This window comes from Gracilinanus agilis, chromosome 1 (assembly GCF_016433145.1).
Source record: "Gracilinanus agilis isolate LMUSP501 chromosome 1, AgileGrace, whole genome shotgun sequence".
In the NCBI taxonomy this organism is placed as follows: Eukaryota; Metazoa; Chordata; class Mammalia; order Didelphimorphia; family Didelphidae; genus Gracilinanus; species Gracilinanus agilis.
This window is the reverse complement of record NC_058130.1, coordinates 445453418-445473764: the sequence shown is the minus strand read 5'-3', so window position 1 is coordinate 445473764 and position 20347 is coordinate 445453418. Positions and strand designations below refer to the sequence as shown.

Genomic DNA, 20347 nt, shown 5'->3' with positions numbered 1-20347 from the left:
CTTTCTTTCTTTCTTTCTTTCTTTCTTTCTTTCTTTCTTTCTTTCTTTCTTTCTTTCTTTCTTTCTTTCTTTCTTTCTTTCTTTCTTTCTTTCTTTCTTTCTTTCTTTCTTTCTTTCTTTCTTTCTTTCCATCTCTCTCTCTCTAGGTTATCTATCTCTCTATAATTGATCTGTCTTTCCTCTAATACTTCCCAGAGAGCTGTAGTGTATACAAAAGAATAAAAAACAGAAAAAAATAAATTTGACAAAACATAAAAAATCTCATACCCATATTCTTCCACCTCCTTTTGCAAAGAAGAGAAAAGCCCCAGAAAAGCTTTTAAAAAAATAAAAATCTATTTCCACTATCAAGGTAGGACCACAATATTTGAACTATGCCATCAGAGCCTTGGATATTGGACTTGTAAGAAAAATAGAAACAGCACAAAGAAAAGTAGCTAGATTTGTCTAAATACAAGAATGAAAAATATGTCAGAGTCCACACATAAACCCAAGCTCCACTCTCCCACTAATGCACTAGTATTATGTTTTGGAAATAGTGAGCACCCATTTATAAAAACCTAACCATTAAACACATGTGGGAGGAAATCCCATCTGCTTGGAGCAACTCACAAATCTGGAACTATAAACTTTAGTTTCCTCATTTTGTCTCAGGAAATGTCCATAAAGTTCTTTGATAAACATAGCATGTTGAACAGATGCTTTTTCTGTAAAACTTAGTTGATCTGTCCTTTATTGAACTAATAACTTAATGGGCATTTTGTCTGAGTCAAAGAAGTTGGTGCTTTTAAATAAAGTAGTGTTATATGATCTTGGCAAAAGGGAATGATTTTTTTCCTTAAATTTGGCAAAAACCTCTCCAACTTAGGGTTGCTTTAGGATTCGTCTTTTCCTTTTTCTCCTCTTAACAACAGATGGTGACAATGCATAAAAGTTATCTCCTATTTTTTCAGCAGCAATTCATGATAAAAATAAAAATATATTATGTTTCTTTCTACTTCTCTCTTTCCTTCCTTTTTTCCTCACTCTTGTCTCTTTGTCTTTGTCTTTCCCTCATTCCATTTTCCCTCTTTCTGTCTCTGCCTGTCTGTCTAACTCTCTAAATGACCTCACTGTAACTTTTGATTAACCAAATTCTCTTCTTTCATTCTCTTTGTCCCCCAATTGAAGAACATTTCTGTTAGCAATATATCCAGGTATTAATGTAAAGATTCTCAGAATTTGAACAACTAAAATATATTGTGTTCTCTACTTTCTCCAGTGGTCTGGATCTTGTTATATTCAAATGAACATTGACTGTCTCAAAGCTCTAGGTCAGATGATTTCAATAATTGCTTCCCTTAGAACTATGAGCAGGCATCTGTACCACAGGGATGAACTGCTAAGTTATGCAACTCAGCAGCTATTTTCCTCAGAAGCAGATTTGTGACCCCCAAAAAGAATGGTCAAGGACCACTGCCTTAAAAGGATGTCTTCCTTACATATTAAACAACTGTAAATGAATATCAAATGAAAAGGAAAAAAGAGATATGATGGATTTGATTAGATTGAAACAAACAATAATGAAGAATTTTTTTAAACCATTAACTTCCATCTTAGAATAAAGGCTGTGTATTGGTTCCAAGGCAGAAGAGCAGTAAGGGCTAGACAATGGGAGTTAAGTGACTTGCCCAGGGTTAAGTAGCTAGGATGTATCTGAGGTCAGATTTGAACCTAGGACTTTCTGTCTGTAGGCCTGGCTCTAAATCCACTGAGCCACCTAGCTTCCCCCAAAAATGAAGAATTAAAAAAAACAGAAGGATAAATGGTGTCATCAAAAAACTAAATGAGAGACTTCTGGGCTAAGATGGCTAGAGAGTAGAAGCAAGCATCTTCTTCTCCTCACCACTGACCAATACAAAGCGCCTCAAAAGGACAAAAATAAAAATCAGATGAGTGAAGGGGGGCTCTACTGTAGGGCACAGCCTTGAAGGAAGGCAGGGTTTGAGCATTACCACATTATAAGGGGGTAAAATCACTCCTACCAAAGTGTGAGCTGATCACCCCTCAACCACTCCACCTACCACAGCAGAGTTAGAGAGAGTGAAGGGCAATCTCGAGGTTCTCAGAGGGCTGGCTGAGGATACCACAGATTTGCCTCTGAAAGCAATGAGACTTGGGACCCCAAGAGACTGAGGAATGTGGAGCTTGGGCATAGAGATAGGGCAAAGAGGGGCTGCCCATAGCAGAGGCGGCAGAGACTGAAAAATAGCTTCAGGGCAAAAACTGCTCTGTAGCTAGATACACAGAGACCTACCCTCCTCACTCAGAATTCTGGCTGGGAAGGGAGGAAAAAACTAATACAGCAATGGCCACCAATATGCTAGAACTACAATCTACAACCACCAAAAAGAATAATAAAAAAAACCCTGACCCTCAATAACTTCTATGGAGAAAAGCAGCAGACTATAGAGGAGACAACAGAGGGTGACAAACAAGCAAACACATCCAAACTTTCAAAAAAAAAAAAAAAAGGGAAATTGGTCACAAGCTCCCTAGGAACTTAATCTGGGATGAGAACCAAGTAAGAAAGATAGGAGAAACTTGGTAAGAAAAATGAGAAACAGTCCAAAAAGAAAATAACAGTTTAAAAGACAGAATTGCCCACTTGGAAAAAGAATCCTAGAAATAAAACAATATGATAAGCAGATTGGAGACCAGAATTGATCTGCTAGAAGCCATTAAAAGCACGATAGACCAAAAAGGAAAATCAAAAGATCATAGCTGAAAATCAGTCTTTAAAACTAGAATTGGGCAAGTAGACACTAATGATCTCACAAGACAGCAAGAATTAATAAAGCAAAGTCAAAAGAATGGCAAAAAAGAAGGAAACATGAAATATCTCACTGAGAAGATGACTAACTTGTAAAACAGGTTCAAGAGAGACAATTGAGAATCAAAGGTCAACCTGAAAATCTAGAAATAAACAGAAACCTTGACATTATACTATAGGAAATTATACAGGAAACTGCCCTAATATTCTTGAATAAGGGCAAAATAGACATTGAAAGAGTCCATAGATCACTCTCTACATTAAATCCTCAAAACACAACCTCCAGAAATGCAATTGCCAAAATCAAGACCTTCCAAGATAAGGAGAAAATATTGCAAGAAGCCAGAAAGAGACAATTCAGATATCAAGGAGCATCTGCCCTTTGATCTAGCCATACCACTGCTGGGTTTATACCCCAAAGAGATAATAATGAAAAAGAATTGTAGAAAAATATTCATATCTGTGCTCTTTGTGGTGGCAAAAAATTGAAAAATGAGGGGATGACCTTTAATTGGGAAATGACTAAACAAACTGTGGTATCTGCTGGTGATGGAGTACTATTGTGCTAAAAGGAATAATGAACTTGAGAAATTCCATGTGAACTGGAATGACCTCCAGGAATTGATTCAGAGTGAAAGGAGCAGAATCAGGAGATGGATACACTGTGGCATGATCGAATGTAATGAACTTCTCTACTAGCACCAATGCAATGATCCAGGACAATTCTGAGGGACTCATGAGAAAGAACACTATACATATCCAGACAAAGAACTCTGGGAGTAGAAACACAGAAAAAAAACAGCTGCTTGATCACAAGGTTCAATGGGGATATGATTGGGGATGTAGACTCTAAGTGATCACCCTAGTGCAAATATTAATAATATGGAAATAGATCTAAACATAAAACCCTGTGGAATTGCTCATTGGCTGTAGGAGGAGGTTGGGAGGAGGAGAAGGAAAAAAAACATGAATCATATAACCATGGAAAAATATTCTAAATTAGTTAATTAAATAAATAAACTTAAAATAAAACTAAATGAGGGAAAAAGGAAAATGGACTGGTCACAGAGTAAGGGTGAGATGGTATCTGGGGATTTACTAAGAGCCTCAAGATGTTAGGATATTGGGAGGGGTGTCTTGAGTATTTTTGTGATTCCCATGTTACAAAATTATGAGAAGACATTCATTAGGGTCTTGAAGAGACAGATATGATGAATCGGGATGAATATCATTGGAATGTCCAAACCTTTAAGGTCCATAGATCCATTTGATCTTGACATTTGAATATTCATTCTTGGCAACAGTTGGAAGCAAACCAGACATACAAGAAAACACTCATTAATTGAGAGGAAAGTTAAAGACAATTGTAAGATTGGGATTAGGTGAAATATCAAGGATCCAAGTTAGATTAATTATTAATTTTCAAGGAACTAATCAGGTTTTTAAAATGAGTAGGTACATTTCTTGGTCTTTTTTTTTTTCCTTTTGGAGACTGGGACAAAAAAGATTCATCCTAGAGTCATGAATTCATTAACAATTTAATAATCTTGCTTTCTTTATCAGAGTAATCTTTCTCTTTGCTCTCTTGGCTCAGAATTTCTAATATAGTTTCTTTTAATGCATGTGTAGATGTAGAATGAGATGATTTTATACCTTTAGAGAACTTCTCTGTTTATATGAAGTGCAGTCTTTTTTAAAGAAAGATATATATTTTATAAACTTTTAGCCCTAAAAATTTTAAAATTAATTTTAAATTAAATAAAAAGTTTAAGTTAATTTTAAAAATTTAAATTAAATTAAAACTATATTAAATTAAAATTAAATGAAATTCATAAAATTTAAATTAAATTAGAGCCCAACTTTTGGGACAAAAAATCCACTATTTGATAAAAAAATGCTGGGAAAATTAGAAACAATATGGGAGATATTAGGTTTAGATAAACATCTCACACCATACACCAAGCTAAATTAAGAATGGGTGAAAGACTTAAATATAAAGAAGGAAACTGTAAGAAAATTAGGTGAATACAGAATAGTATACTTGTCAGATCTCTGGGAAAGGAAAGATTTTAAAACCAAACAAGAGTTAGAGAAAATTATAAAATGTAAAATAAATAATTTTGATTATATTAAATTAAAAAGTTTTTGTTCAAACAAAAACAATGCAACCAAAATCAGAAGGGAAACAACAAACTAGGAAAAAATCTTTATAACAAAAAATTTTGACAGAGGTCTAATTACTCAAATATACAAGGAGCTAAATCAATTGTATAAAAAATCAAGCCATTCCCCAATTAATAAATGGGCAAGAGACTTGAATAGGCAATTTTCAGATAAAGAAATAAAAAGTATCAATAAGCACATGAGAAAGTGTTCTAAATCTCTAATAATTAAAGAAATGCAAATCAAAACAACTCTGAGGTACCACCTCACACCTAGCAGATTGGCTAAAATGATAGCAGGGGAGAGTAATGAATGTTGGAGGGGATGTGGCAAAATTGGGACATTAATGCACTGTTGGTGGAGTTGTGAACTGATCCAACCATTCTGGATGGCAATTTGGAACTATGCCAAAGAGTGATAAAAGAATGCCAGCCCTTTTATCCAACCATACCACTGCTAGGATTGTACCCTAAAGAGATAATAGATAAACAGATTTGCACAAAAATATTTATAGCTGCGCTCTTTGTGGTGGCAAAAAACTGGAAAGCAAGGGTATGCCCTTCAATTGGGGAATGGCTGAACAAACTGTGGTATATGTTGGTGATGGAATACTATTGTGCTCAAAGGAATAATAAACTGGAGGAATTCCATGTGAACTGGAAAGACCTCCAGGAATTGATGCGGAGTGAAAGGAGCCGAGCCAGAAGAACATTGTACACAGAGACTGATATATTGTGGTAAAATCGAATGTAATGGATGTCTGTATTAGCAGCAATGCAATGACCCAAGACAATTCAGAGGAAGAACTACAGGAGTAGAAACACAGAAGAAAAACAACTGCTTGGACACTTGGGTTGATGAGGACATTATTGGGGAGGTAGACCTGAAAAGACCATACCCATGTAACTATCAATAATGTGTAAATAAGTCTTGACTGACCACACATAATAAAACCAGTAGAAATGCGAATTAGCTACAGTGGAGGGGGCGGGGGGGGGTTGAGGGGGTGAAGGGGAAAGTAAAAACATGAGTTATGTAAGCATGGAAAATTTTTCTAAAAATAAAAAATTATTACTAAAGTTTTTAAGTAAAATTTTAAATAAAATTTAATTTCCATGAAAAATTCATTCCATTTTTCAATGCTATTCTTTAATTTAAAAAATTAAAGAAAACATTTAATTCTGGTAACCTTCAGGTTATATCATTTTCAATTTCTTGATTCATCTATAAATTCCTTCTTGAACCATTTACCTGAATTCCTAGCCTTATTTTTCTCCATGTGTACTTCAGGAAGTTGAATGAGCTGAATTTCTGAGTTTTTGTTCCCTCAAACCCTGAAAATGAATTTCACAAATGCTTTTTTTGAAAATAATAAATAACTGCTATTTTCCTCTTATAGATACTTATATAATAATAGATTATTATGTGAACTAATAGGGTTTTTTGAAGAAGCGCTCTCCCCAAGAAGCTATAATCCTCCGCCAATTGTACACTGAGTCTTTCTCTGACCTGTATCGCTTCAGTATCCAGAACTTGGAATTCAAGATGGAGATGCTTGAAGCATTTGTGATCATGCAGAGTATTAATATGTTACAGGGTCTCATCCCTTCTAAGGTAAATATATACACTCAAAGTTTTCTGAGTTGTGTCTGTAAAGAGGCTGTATGGTGTGAAGTGAATTATAGTTTTGGGGTGTAAAAATTTAGTTCGAGCTATAACTTTGATTGTAACTAGTTTTGCCAACATTAGCAAGTTACTTAACTGTTATGTGCCTCAGTTTCCTCATTTACCAAATGGGGAAATATCAAATTCATATTACCTATTTCAAAGGAGAGTTGTGATGGCTATGCTTTGCCAATTTTAGAGTAAATATGAGCTATTAAGATAATTAAAATTGCTCTCAAAGTGCTTCATTCTTTAAGAAATTTAGGGGAAATTATTTTTAAAATTTAACATCAAAATATATTATATTCCATTGTGTTTATTTATAAGAAAACTTACAAACACTGTGTTCTACATAAACCATCAAATATATATCAAAAATAATTATTTATAAACATAACTTTGAGCGGTAGCATTTTAATGTTAAAGACAACCTTTGAGGATATTTAGTATGACCTTTATCACAAATCTGAATCCTCTCTATTACTCTAGTAAATGTTTCTGTTCCTAAGCTGATTTTTATTTTATTTAATTAATTTAATTTTTTTGGAAACATCATTGATATACTGGAATTTATTTCTTTTTAAAAATTAATTAATTAATTTAGAATATTTTTCCATGGTTACATGATTCATGTTCTTTCCCTTCCCTTCCCCTCCACCCCCGGAACTGATGAGTGATTCTTTCTAAGTTGAATTTTTAATTCAATGTATGGAAGCATTTTGAACCCAGAATGATGGCTAAATTGGAAAAAAAAATACTTTCTGAATTTATATGTAAAAAATTATCCCATTATTTCCTCATCTATTACTATAGAAATGTGCTATTCCTTCTGTATTATTTTTAATGGAAACTCCATACAATAATTTTAGTGAAAAAATTTTATATATATATATGTATTTATTTAAAGAAGGCTTCTTTATTCTACAGGAACAGGGAGGGGAGATCACATCAGAACATTTGGAGAGATTGTATGTTTTCTCTCTGATGTGGAGTGTTGGAGCCTTATTGGAATTGGAGGACCGTTCTAAAATGGAGAACTGGCTTCGTTCTCATGAAAAACTGAAACTAGATTTGCCACATTTATCTGGGAATGAAGACACCATGTTTGATTACTATGTAACTACTGATGGTTAGTGCACTTATTATATATCCTTAAGGATAATGAATCAGAATTAGAACTCTGATTTTCTTGATTGATTTTCTTGATTGAAATTATGGAACTTCAGGGAGAAAAACTCTCCCTGTTAATGCAGGTCAGCACCTTCTCTGTAACTAAAAGAGCTGCCTGTGGCACTGAATGATTAAGGGAAATATCCAGAGTCACTTGCCACAATGTGTCAGAGGTAAGACTTGAACACAAATCTTCCTAGTTCCAGCTCTTTATCTACTGTAGAATTGTCTCTCATATTCATGTGTAACAGCAACATGGATAGAATTTCCAGAAAGAAATAAAATTTTTCTAAATCATTTAAAAATATTGTTCATAAATTCAACATCGTATCATTGTGCATAAGGAAACATATTAATTCATCTCTAGCTCTTTTGATCATTTTGTTTGGGAAAAGAATGGTAACTGTTAAAAATCTAGAAATTTAATCTGCAATTTCATTATTATAAGGAATTGTTGGGTTAGGAAACTTCCCCTAGGATTGCCAATTGGCATGTTCTCTGTACTTGATTTTCTTAATTGCCCAGAGTACTCAAAGGTAAAATAATTTGCCTGAAGGTCAAACAGAAATGTATATCAGTGGCATATCTTCATGGCTTCTAGGCCTTTTTATACAGTACGCCATTCTGCCTCTTAACAGTTTAAAAACAAACAAACAAATTAAAAAATCATGGCATAACTAAGACATTGTGCTCATAAATGTATAGTGTAATGGAAAAAAATTTCTTCTGGGAATTAGGAGCCTGTGTCTTGAGTCTCTACCTGTGTTAATTACTTAACCTTGATCAGTCTGTTTTATCATCTACAAAATAAGATAATACTTTTTAGTGTTTCTTCTTTATATACTTTAAATTCTAGCAGTGTTTGATTTAGAAAAATAGGATTCTGTTGAGCCCATGTTTTCCTAGTACTTTCCCTTTGTGAACTTGGGCCATTAATCATTTTTCTGATTTAATTCTTATGTACATATGCCTCTGGAATTGATGATATTTATTTTCTGTAGGTTGTTCAGCTTGAGAAGTAGAAATACTTAAATAAGTCACAGTGGCATTTCAGGTGAAATATGTTTATTTTGGCTCTGAAGACTAATTTTCTCTCTTCTAATCAGGCAAATGGATGCACTGGAACACATGTGTGGAAGAATATATTTATCCTTCTGACTTTACTCCAGAGTATGGCTCCATTTTGGTTCCAAATGTAGACAATGTCAGAACTGACTTCCTAATTAAAACTGTTGCTAAACAGGGCAAGGTAAGATTTCAGTGACTTTTTTGTTTATATATAGCAAAAGTCTATAGCAATGCTATAGGTATAGCAAAAGTCTAACTGCAATGACTCAGTGTATTAAATGGTTAAGTCAGGAGAAAATAAGGTCCAGCAGCTTCTACATGTCTTGAAAGCCCTGACAACAGACTCTGTCAACTAATTAATACCAAATTCACCAAGTTATGAGAGGCTTATCTCCATGATGTCCAAAAGGTGATGAATTTGTTGGCCACAACAACTCTTGAAGCCCATTTACTGAGCTGTTGGAAGAGATGTAATCATATTAGTATTAGTACAGTTAATACCCACAATGATGAAACCATGGATTCTTGGAGTACTAGAGCAGAATTTGGCATGTGGTATTTAACCAAGCAGCTTAAGAAAATGCAAAAAATCTTTTATATTTAATTCAAGGCCCTTAGAGGTGCTATTTAGAAAAAAATTAATAATACATCCACAATAATCTGTTGCTTCATTACACATTAGTTCAATAATATTGGTAATGCTTTTCTCATTTATTATTCCATATTATTTTACATAAACTGAGAGATTGTAAAGCTTAATTTTGATTTCTGACAAATAAAGATTTTTTTCTTTCAGTTTTTAAAAGTTCTGTTTCTTAGATTATTTGACTTTTATTTTTAGGCTGTGTTGCTAATTGGTGAGCAAGGAACAGCTAAAACTGTCATTATAAAAGGATTTATGTCAAAATATAATCCTGAGAACCATGTGGTCAAAAGTTTGAACTTTTCTTCAGCAACTACTCCCTTGATGTTTCAGGTAACCTTCCTTTTAGTCATTTATATATTTTAAAGTTTCATAAAGGCAATGTTTTTCTGAGTACATTCAGGGAATGTAGCTTAAATTTTTTTCCTTTGTGGTACCTAGATTACTGTACCTTCCTACTAGTTGGATGCCACCTTCAGAGTCTGATCTTGTGATATACTTAACATATGTTTTCCAATAAAATTTCCGTAGGTTAGTATGCTGTGGTGCTCCTTTTACTGTAGCAAACCTTAAAGACATTTCCTAGCTAGGGTATCTTTATGGGTTACATGGCATAAGAGAGGATGCCAGGAGCCCCTCAGAGAAATAAAGGTCTCCATCAGGATCCATCGAGTCAATGTAAATGACAAAGCCTTACATTGATCCCTATTGTATGAAAATCAGGCCACAGAATGGACGAATGCCCAGTCAGACCTGTGTGTGACTCTCTTCTGACCAACATTTTTATTATTAAAATTACTACAATCTAAATTTTTAGGATAGCCTCAAGTTTTGTAGAATAGATATAAAATTTCTTTATAGAGATCCATTTGAAGAATTCCCATTATAGAGTTCTCCTTAATACTCTATAATAAACCAGCATTTAATGAGTTAATAGTTACACTCTTAGTGAAATAGCAGACGCTGCTCTTTCTTTCTCAGAGTTCAAAGGTCACAGATTGGCAAAATAAAAATACCTTTTTGCCTCAATCCTTTCTCACGCTGAATTTAACCCCATGAAACCAAAATATTCTCTCACTTTACTACTTTCCCACATTAGACTTGTCCTCCTGAATTTGGGGGTTCTCACACTCTAATCTTCTTTTGAAATATGTTGAAGGTTCTTTTAAAAAATAAAACTTAGATAAAGTAGAATTTTGGTAGCCTTGAGAATTGTTTAGATTGGATATAATCGATATGCAGAAAAAAGTTTTGTGTGCCAAAATTTTATGTAACTAAGTATAATCTTGATTTTCTTTTCTCTGTTTTGAATTTGAAATGTAAATTTTCTAAGCATTTGTATGACTGTGAGAAAAAGGTATAAAAATAAAGATTCACAGGAAGTCTGAGAGAACAGCTTCCGGAAACCCACTGTGTCCCAACTCCCTCTCAGCTAACCCATCATACCTCTCAAGATAACTGGAAACTGCTGGCTGGTTTCTAGCAGAGAGAGCTCTCAAACATTATTAAAGAAGATTGGAATTTGAATAATAATTCTGGCACTTATTAGATCTATGATTATGGGCAAGTAACATCATTTTTTGGGGCCTCAATTTTCTGATCTATGAAATGGGGATAATACCCATAGTACATACCTCAGAGAGTTGTTAGATTAAAATAATATTGCATATGAGAGGTGCCTTAAATATTTTAAAATGCAATGTCATTATTTCTATTAATAGTGTCTGATCATAAATTGGAGTTAAGCCAGAAACTATTCTGAATAAGGTAAAGGACTTTGTGCTCATATAGCTTCAGAGGTGAAATATAGGCATTTTTGTGTGACATTTTCAAGTGCTATCATTGTCTTAAATTCAGAATGTCTAAAACAATGGATGATTTTGGAATAATGCATTTGAACATTTCTAAAGTAACGTCCAGCAATTACATTGAGTATGAATTCATTAATTTTTCTTCTGAAACCTGATGCTTTTCTCAATTAAACATTTTCCTTTTATGTATTGCCATTTTCCTCTTGTTCTAGGCTACAATCTGGGAATTATCTTTGATTCCTCAGTTTCATCCTCTGAACAAATATTTTTTTCATCTTCTTAAAAATGTCTCCAGTATCCATTTCTGTTCCATTCTTAAAGCCATCACCTTTATTACTTCAAATTAAGCCTACTATAAAGGTTTTTAATCTGTTCTTTTTGACTCTAGTATCTACTTGCCCAAGTTATTACTGTCACTACTGGAGTATAATGTTTTCTTTCTTTTTCTTCCTTTGTTTCTTTGTTTCTTTCTTTCCTTCTTTTGTTTCTTTCTTTCTTAAAAACAACTCTTACCTTCTGTCTTAGAATCAATACTACATATTGGTTCTAAGGCAGAAGAGTGGTAAGGGCTTGGCAATGGGGTTTAAGTGACTTATCTAGTGTCGTACAGTTAGGAAGTTTCTGAATCCATATTTGAACCCAAGATTGTCTGTATCCAGGACTGGCACTCTATCCGCCAAGTCAGCTAGTTGCCCTCTCTCTCTCTCTTTTTTTGTTGGTAAAAAATAATCATTTATTTTTGTTTTTAAAAGTATGTAACAATGTATATGTAATATATCAATCACAAAATACATATTTGTTATAAATATATAATAAATGGTAATAAATATGATCAACCCAGAGAAACAAATTTTCAAATTGGCCATGTCTAAAAATATGTTTCATTGTTTTTTTCCCTCCCTTCTACCACTCCCCTCTCCCTAAAAAGATAGGTAATATAATACAAATAAATAATAATATATTATAATATAATACTTATTTCCCTATTCTTCATGTTGTGAAACAAGACACATATTGCTTACATTAGAGAAAAATTCTTGGAGGAAATAAAGTAAAGAAATTATGTTTCAGTCAGTCTGCCTTTGGACTCCATCTATTCTGTCTTTGGCAGTAGATAGCTGTTTTCATTAGTCCCTTAGAATAGTTCTGGATCCTTGCTTTAAGTCATTTACAGTTAATCATCATACGTTATTGTTGTTACTGTATACAATGTTCTCTTGTTTCTGATCACTTTGCTTTGCATCACTTCATATAAGTCTTTCTAGATTTTTTTGTGATCATCTTGTATGCTCCTTCTTATGACGCTATGGTATCCATTACAAACAAATAACATAATTTGTTCAGTGATTCCCCAACTGATAGATATCACTTCAGTTTCCAGTTCTTTGCCTACAAAAAAAAGCTGCTATAAATATTTTAGAACATACACTTTCTTTTCCTTTTTCCTTGATCACATTTGGAAATAAACCTGAGTGGTATTACTGGGTCAAAAAGGTATATGCATTATTTGGCTTTTTGAGCATAATTTCAGATTATTCTCCAAAATGATTGGATCAATTCACAACTATACCAACAATGTATTAGGATCCCTATTTTCCCTCATCCTCTTTAATATTTGTCATTTTGTCCTTTCATAATTTTAGCCAGTCTGATAGGTATGAGATGATATCTCTGAGTTGTTTTGATTTATATTTCTCTAATTAATAGTGACAGAGTATTTTTTCCTGCAGCTATATATAGCTTTGATTTCTTTTTCCCCAAACTGGCCATATCTTTTTAAATTATTTTTTATTTATTTTATTTATTTACTTATTTCATTCATTCATTCATTCATTTATTTGTTTATTTGTTTATTTATTTATTTATTTATTGAGGATTGCCTCATTCATTTATTTGACAAAGTTCCTTAAATATTTTAGATATGAAACCTCTAGATGAAAAACTGTCTATAAAGTTTTATCCCCTACTTATTGTTTTTCTTTTACTCCTGGCTACATTATTCTATTTGTACAAAACCTTTTCAACTTAATGTATTTAAAATTATCTGTTTTATATTTCACAATGCTTTCTATCTCTTGTTTATTCATAAATTATTTTATCTATAAATCTGATAGATAAAAGGCTTTCTCTTCTAATTTGTTTATAATATCTCCCTTTATAGGTCATGTACCATTTTGATCTTATCTTGGTAAATGATGTAAAATATTGATCTATATCTAGTTTCTGCCAAATTGTCTTTTAGTTTTTCCAACACTTTTAACCAAATACTTAATTCTTATCCCAAAGACATGGATTTTTATCTTTGGCAAACATAAGGTTACTATATTCTTTTATGATGGTTTGTTTTATATCTATTCTGTTCCACTGAACTACTTTTCTATTTCTTAGACAGTATCAGATATTTTTGATAATTACTGCCTAATAATATAATTTGAAATATGATACTTCTAACCCTTCCTCAACATTTCCCCCATTATTTCCTTTGATATTCTTGATATTTTTAAAAATTAATTTTTAATTTTTCCAATTAACACACATTTTTCCTTCCAGAAAAAGGCAAAATAAACTCTTGTAACAAATATATATATAATATATCATATTTACACACACATATGCTTATATCTCTCCAAATAAAATGACTTCCTATTTTGACCACATTCGAAAATGAGAATCTCATTCTTCATATTTAGTGCAGCATCTCTCACACATTAGCTTTCCAAAATGTGACTATTTCCAAAAGTCAGTAGAAGTAACTCTTTAATAGCGACTGTATCATATTTTCAGGTCAGAAACCTAAAGAGTTTTAGGGCTCAAAGAAAACATAGATGCAATTGAATCCAGGATTTCTTAATGTTTTTTTCTGTCATTCTGTCAAATAAATGATATATTTGTAAAGTGCCTAGAATAATGCCTAAACACATGATTGATGCTTAACAAATGCTTATTCTCATATTCCTTTCATACACCTTTTTATCAGTCTGTATGAGTCTGTGGAGTCATTCTAATGATAATTTTTTAAAAAATAAAAATTTAAGGACATTCCAAATTTTAATTAGATGCCAGTGAAAATAAACGTGGGATTTTTCCCATTAAAATTTACAGATCCCATTACATCTATCTATTGTACCTTGTTGGATTTGTGGACACCAAGGTTAAAAGCCCTCGAGCTAGTTTAACCTCCATGTTTTATAATTGTGCAAGTCTAAAGACTCCTTTGACCTCAGTATTCAAATCCCAGTTTTCCTCTACAAATTTATTTTTCAGTTTTTTCCAGCATCTTCCCCTTTCTTACATTTCAGTCAACCTAGCTTTCTTACTTTTCTAACAACATTCCAAAGCTAGGTGTATTTGCTGACCTAGAAAACTCTTTTCTAATAAAAAATGAAAGAGACTCTGCCATCAGGGTACTTATCTTCTCTAGAGGAAGATCATATATAGTAGAAGTATATAAAGAAAGGTTAGATATTATAAGAATAATATAGAATAGAGTCATCTTTTTTAATGTGAAGTTTAGTTTTATGAACTCTTAAGATCCATTCCAACAATAAGGTTCTATTTTTCTACAATGAACTATGTTCCTAAAAAGCACAGGATGTTAGAACTAGCAGGGTCTTCAGAGGTCCAATCCCCCTCATTTTATGGATGAGGAAAAATGAGTCCTAGGGAAGTCAAATGACTTGCCCAAAGTCAAACTGATGATCATTTTCAGGGGTGGCATTTGAATGTAGGTCCTTTGTTTTCAGAACCAGAGTTATTGCCACTAGATAATGCTACCTCATTCTAGTCACATTCCAGTGGTTTTTTTTTCAAATGACAAAATTCTATTACGCTTCTAGTCTGTATAGTATAACAAACATCCTATAGGGGCATGAAGTTGTTTTTTTTTTTTTTTTTTTTTTTTTTTTTTTTTTTTTTAGATAAGCACTACTGTATTTCTGTTCTTTGCAAGTCTTTCCAGACTCTAAGGATCCTTTGACAAATTTTGAACTGAAGTTAACAGTAAAAATGTAGGAAATGAAGCATGAAGGCCCCAGGAGTCACTTAACATCCTTTTTCTTTTGTTTACTTCACACTTTCATAGGTAAATAGGACCCCACGGCATTTTTCTTGTCATCATCCTGGGACTTTTGGTGTGACATTAAGAGAAGATGAACGAAAGTTTACCAGTGAAGGGATTTGTGTGTTAACCCTTGTTATAGACATTCAGCTATTCTCAGGGCCATCCAGAAGACACAACATTTTTTGTGTCTGCCAGCAGGGACTTAGTCTCTTATTTCTAGACATCAGTGTTTCATGGACTCTGGTTTCTTAGAAATGTCAGAGGGCTGCAGATTGCAGTATGCTTGAATGCCCATTGCCTACCAGTACTGAACACAGCCCAATCTACTTTAATAGTTAATTTTTTAAAAGTAAAAGCAGAGTGTATGCTTGTCTAGGTTGCAGGACCATTAACATTGGAGGAATTTTTAATGATTGAAAATTATTTTATTTTTATATAACATTTATTTTTTATTTAATATGTCATTAAAGTAATCTAAATAGGCTTATATATTAAAATCATTGGTAGACTTTTTATACATTCAAATTACATGTCATAGCCTAAATGGTTTCCACGGGCTAGCATTTGAATCTTTACAATACCATTTTCTTACAAATTAGTACAAATTTGGCTTCTCTGAATTCTACATAATTTTGCTTTCCATTGTAGTCATATGCTATAGATAAATTAATTAAAACTCTTAACTCACCTATAGATGTAGGGCTTGGATATAGGGACATCAATCCTAAATAAGATTACACATTCCTGGAGGTCAAGAAATATATCTTATAATTCTTTGGTATCCCCACATTGGTAGGCAATAGGTATGTTTGCTGAATAAACTCTTGCTTTTCTAGGCTATATAATAAAATTTGAATCATATGGAGAAGATTAGCATTGCCCTTGCATAAGGATAATATACAGATTTGTGAAGCATTCCACATTTGACAGGCAGCATGACTCTGGAGCTAAGAGTCTGTCTTGGACCTGAGATCTGGTTTCAAGTCTTACCTTTGACATGTACTGACTGTGTGACCCTGAGCAAGTCACTTACTTCTTCACAACTTTAGGCAGCTTTCAAAGAATATAGAGAGAAGGTGCCAGCCTACTTTGGTAGAGAACATTTCCTCACCCTGACATTCCCTTTACCAGTAAAATAGTAGGGTCCATCCCTCCAGCACTACTTGATTGAAATTTTAAACTGATTTCACTCTGTCATTCTTCAATAAATTGAGGTTCTCTGAATATTTCTTTTTGTGGTACAGATGACAACCTCTCTATTATGTTATAATGAATGTCCTTCTCTTCTCACTTATATTGAGATCTTGAGTTCTTTATAGTCTACATGTTTGCTTTTGCTTTTTTTAAATAGGAGACCCAATATAGTGCCATTTAATATAGCAGAGCTCTAAATAGTTCATCTTTAGAGTACCTAAATGTCACTCTAAGGATTGGTTCCAGGCTCTCTTGTTCTGGTAATGACAGAGATAGGAGCCATCTGCCATTAGAGCTTTCTTGAGATTACTTATTCCCAAAATGTTAATACACCTCATCCCTGAAATGATTTCTAACTTTCCATGTACACATATGAGACTGTAAGCACATTGAGGGTAAGGTTGTCATTTTCATCTTTGTATCCCTAATGCCAAGAATAATGCCTAACACATGCTTAATTAATAAATCTTGATTGATTAATATTGATTAATAAATTAAAATGGATTAATAATGTTAATGCTTAATAATAAAATTGATTAATAAAAGTTGAATTGAATTCAATATGATGCTTCCCTATGATTTTTCAGTGTTAGGGCTGAGGACCAGATCTACCCACTGCTCTATTCTCCCTTGGTTATTGGATGATCAGAGATCCACCTCTGACCTCACTCTCACAAACATTATTCTTTAACCCTACAAAGTACCCAGAAGAATTTGCCCAGAGATCTCTACCTTGGCATGTTTCCAATGACATTTACTAATTTATCCCTTATATTTATAAACATACTAATTCATAGTTTGTACTAGGAGGACTTTTTTTTAATAGATCACACCAAATAAATATACCCAAACACATACACACACATCACCTGAATTAAACTCACTCATGAAATTCCACTATATTCCAATTCTAATCAGTTACATGAAGATTGATTTCATCATTCCCATTTTTATTGGGAATATCAACTTTAGAGAAGAGTCCTAATAGCTCCCAGAGCTTACCTTTGACATGCACTGACTCTGGGACCTTGATGAATTACTACACAATGGGCAACTAAGAGCTTGAGTTTTGATTTGCTCTACAAATAACTATCCATGTCTTGATTCTAACATGCCATGCTTTCTTAACCATGACTTCCCATAAATCCTTTGTGGATGATTTGCCCAATTTGCTAGATATCTTCTAAGTCTTTTAACATCTCAAAGCACCTAGGCTGGCAGTCTTTTCTATACTGCCTTCACTACCTAACCAATCTACTCCCTTTTCTGACCATATATATTTCTTGGGTGATATATTTTATAACATTTCTGGGGTGAAAAATCATCACTGGTAATATATTGCTCACCAAGATATTTCCATTGTCACTTGTCACCTGAAAGTTTTGATTCTATAGAAATTATAATATTCCACCATTTTCAGTAATGATATCATGAGGAAAATGATGGTATTCAGTTTCCCAATTGCTATCCAGCCTTATCTGATTCCTTTTGCTTCTGGCTCTAGTTCATTGTCCATCTGCAGTTCCTATCTAAAATATATGTATGGCTACACTATTTCAGTAGTCTACTGGTCCAACTATATGCCATAATCTGGATATTAGGAATTCTTTATCCATTTCAATTTCCTGGTATGAATTCTTAGGCCAGTCCTTTCTGAGTAACTATGGATTATATGTGGCTTGATTCAGTTAGAACAATGCCATTTACTCCATTTTAGGTATGAGTGGGAGTGAGGATAATAGTGATGGAATATGCATATGTTTCCAGACCCCTGAGCACAAAAGCAGCCTCATTTAACTTTGCTGGCCTACACAAGCCAGCTGGCAGCCTGCTTAATTAAGAGAGCTGGCCAACAGACTGAAAGGCTATGCTGCCCAGAGTATAGACTTAAAAGCTTTCTGGCCATCAGCCCTGGTGTAACTGAATACTGATTATAGGAAATCTCTGAGCAGACTTGAGGTCTTTACATAATAGAAGTTATAGTGTCATCAAAACAGAAAATAAGAGAAACTAAAGGTATAATATCAGGATTGGAACACATTCTCATTTCACAAAAGCTGGAATTCCTTTTCCTTCTAAATTAAAGCAGGTTTTCAAATTAGAGTTGAGGAAGTTATAGAAATAATTCAAATGCTTTAGAATGGTTTTTGCTTGCATATGTAGCATTTGGGGTTTTATTGGCTAATTCATATTAACGGAAAATATTCCCAGGAAGTTCTTTATGATCTATTCTCTTTCAGCTCATATTTTCACAGATGTTTCTGTTGATTATTTTATTTCATAGCGGACAATAGAAAGCTATGTTGACAAACGCATGGGTTCAACATATGGCCCTCCGGCAGGAAAGAAGATGACTGTATTTATTGATGATGTGAATATGCCTGTAATCAATGAGTGGGGAGATCAGGTAAGTTCCAGGATATATCAAGACTGATTTTTTTCAGTAATAATCCAATTAAATTTTAGTATATTTTCATAAGCAAACATTTATTTTCAAACTTTTCAACCTTTGCCACCCTGAAGCTCATTATTTTTGATAGTACGCAAATGTGAAACTATGTGGGGTGAATGAAGTGTTTTAATGTTGTGAGTTGTCTTTGTAAGGTTACCAATGAGATCGTTCGGCAGCTGATGGAACAAAGTGGATTCTACAACCTTGAAAAACCTGGGGAGTTTACAAGCATTGTGGATATCCAATTTTTAGCAGCCATGATCCATCCTGGAGGAGGACGCAATGACATACCCCAGAGACTCAAGAGGCAGTTTTCTATATTTAATTGTACTCTACCATCAAATGCTTCAATTGACAAGATCTTTGGTAAAATGAATATAAAATGATTTGTAGGGAGGGAGTCGGGGTGATAATCTGCTCAGTCTACTGAAGAAATGCTCAAAAGCTTCCCAGTGCCTAGTTTAGGATCAAATTGGGTGTTACTTATCCTATAGACTCCCTAAACCATTATTAGGAACCTTTTCATGATAAAACTGTCCTTCTCAAGTAATATGCTTGATTTTATGTGGAGGAAATTCAATATTATATGTTTTCATTAAATTTTGATGCAAAGATGCTTTTTATCTCCTAGTGATTATTTATCTCCTAGTGATTATTTATCCACTTCACATTCTTATACAATAATGAAAAGAACTGAATGTTCTATGGATGTGATCCATTCGCAAGTACTGGCATATATTATAGTTCTGGGTTAATAGTGAAGTGCTTGGCTACTGTAGGTTCAAATGTGAAAAATTTACAGCAGCTCCTTTGGAGGATGAAGGGTAGTTTTATTTTCTCAAAAATTAGCAGACAAGTACCAAAGAGGGTCTGCCACCTTATAGATAGAGTCTGGGAGAGCTTTTGTATTCTCAAACTCAGGTAAATGGGTCAGGGGTTTCCTGGAATAGGACCCCACCCTCTACATGTTTGAGGCATAGTCTCAGGCACAACCTAGATGCCAAAAAGATAGGGGACTAGTTAGAAAAAGAGGATGCAATTGCCCCCTTCTACATGGTCCCAGCACAGTCTGTGATGACTGCTGGCCATGAAGGGGATAGTCATATCAATAGAACACAATGGTAGATGTTGGACAATATAACTATTTTTAATCCCAATCTATACTGTGGATCTGTCAATGACTTGAAGTTTTATGTACAAATTGGGTTCCATTACTTTTGGACAAAGTAAAACAAAACTTCACAAATACCAAGAACAGATTCAATGTATTCTTCAGATTAATTATAGAATGCGTGAATTTCTTAGCAGA

At 33.5% G+C, this 20347-nt stretch overlaps 1 protein-coding gene and 1 non-coding gene across 2 annotated transcripts in view; both read left to right on the top strand.

Moving 5' to 3' along the window:
• Positions 1-20347, top strand: part of DNAH5 (dynein axonemal heavy chain 5) — a 293673-nt gene that overhangs the window by 145416 nt on the left and 127910 nt on the right. Inside the window, exons 44-49 of the mRNA XM_044681991.1 lie at positions 6413-6589; positions 7568-7769; positions 8917-9059; positions 9720-9854; positions 18871-18993; positions 19191-19404. Of these exons, the coding sequence (XP_044537926.1) occupies positions 6413-6589; positions 7568-7769; positions 8917-9059; positions 9720-9854; positions 18871-18993; positions 19191-19404 (994 nt within the window). The remainder of the gene's footprint in view (positions 1-6412; positions 6590-7567; positions 7770-8916; positions 9060-9719; positions 9855-18870; positions 18994-19190; positions 19405-20347) is intronic.
• Positions 16218-16319, top strand: LOC123232701. Its single transcript, XR_006505225.1, has one exon. It is a non-coding gene; the product is annotated as a U6 spliceosomal RNA (small nuclear RNA).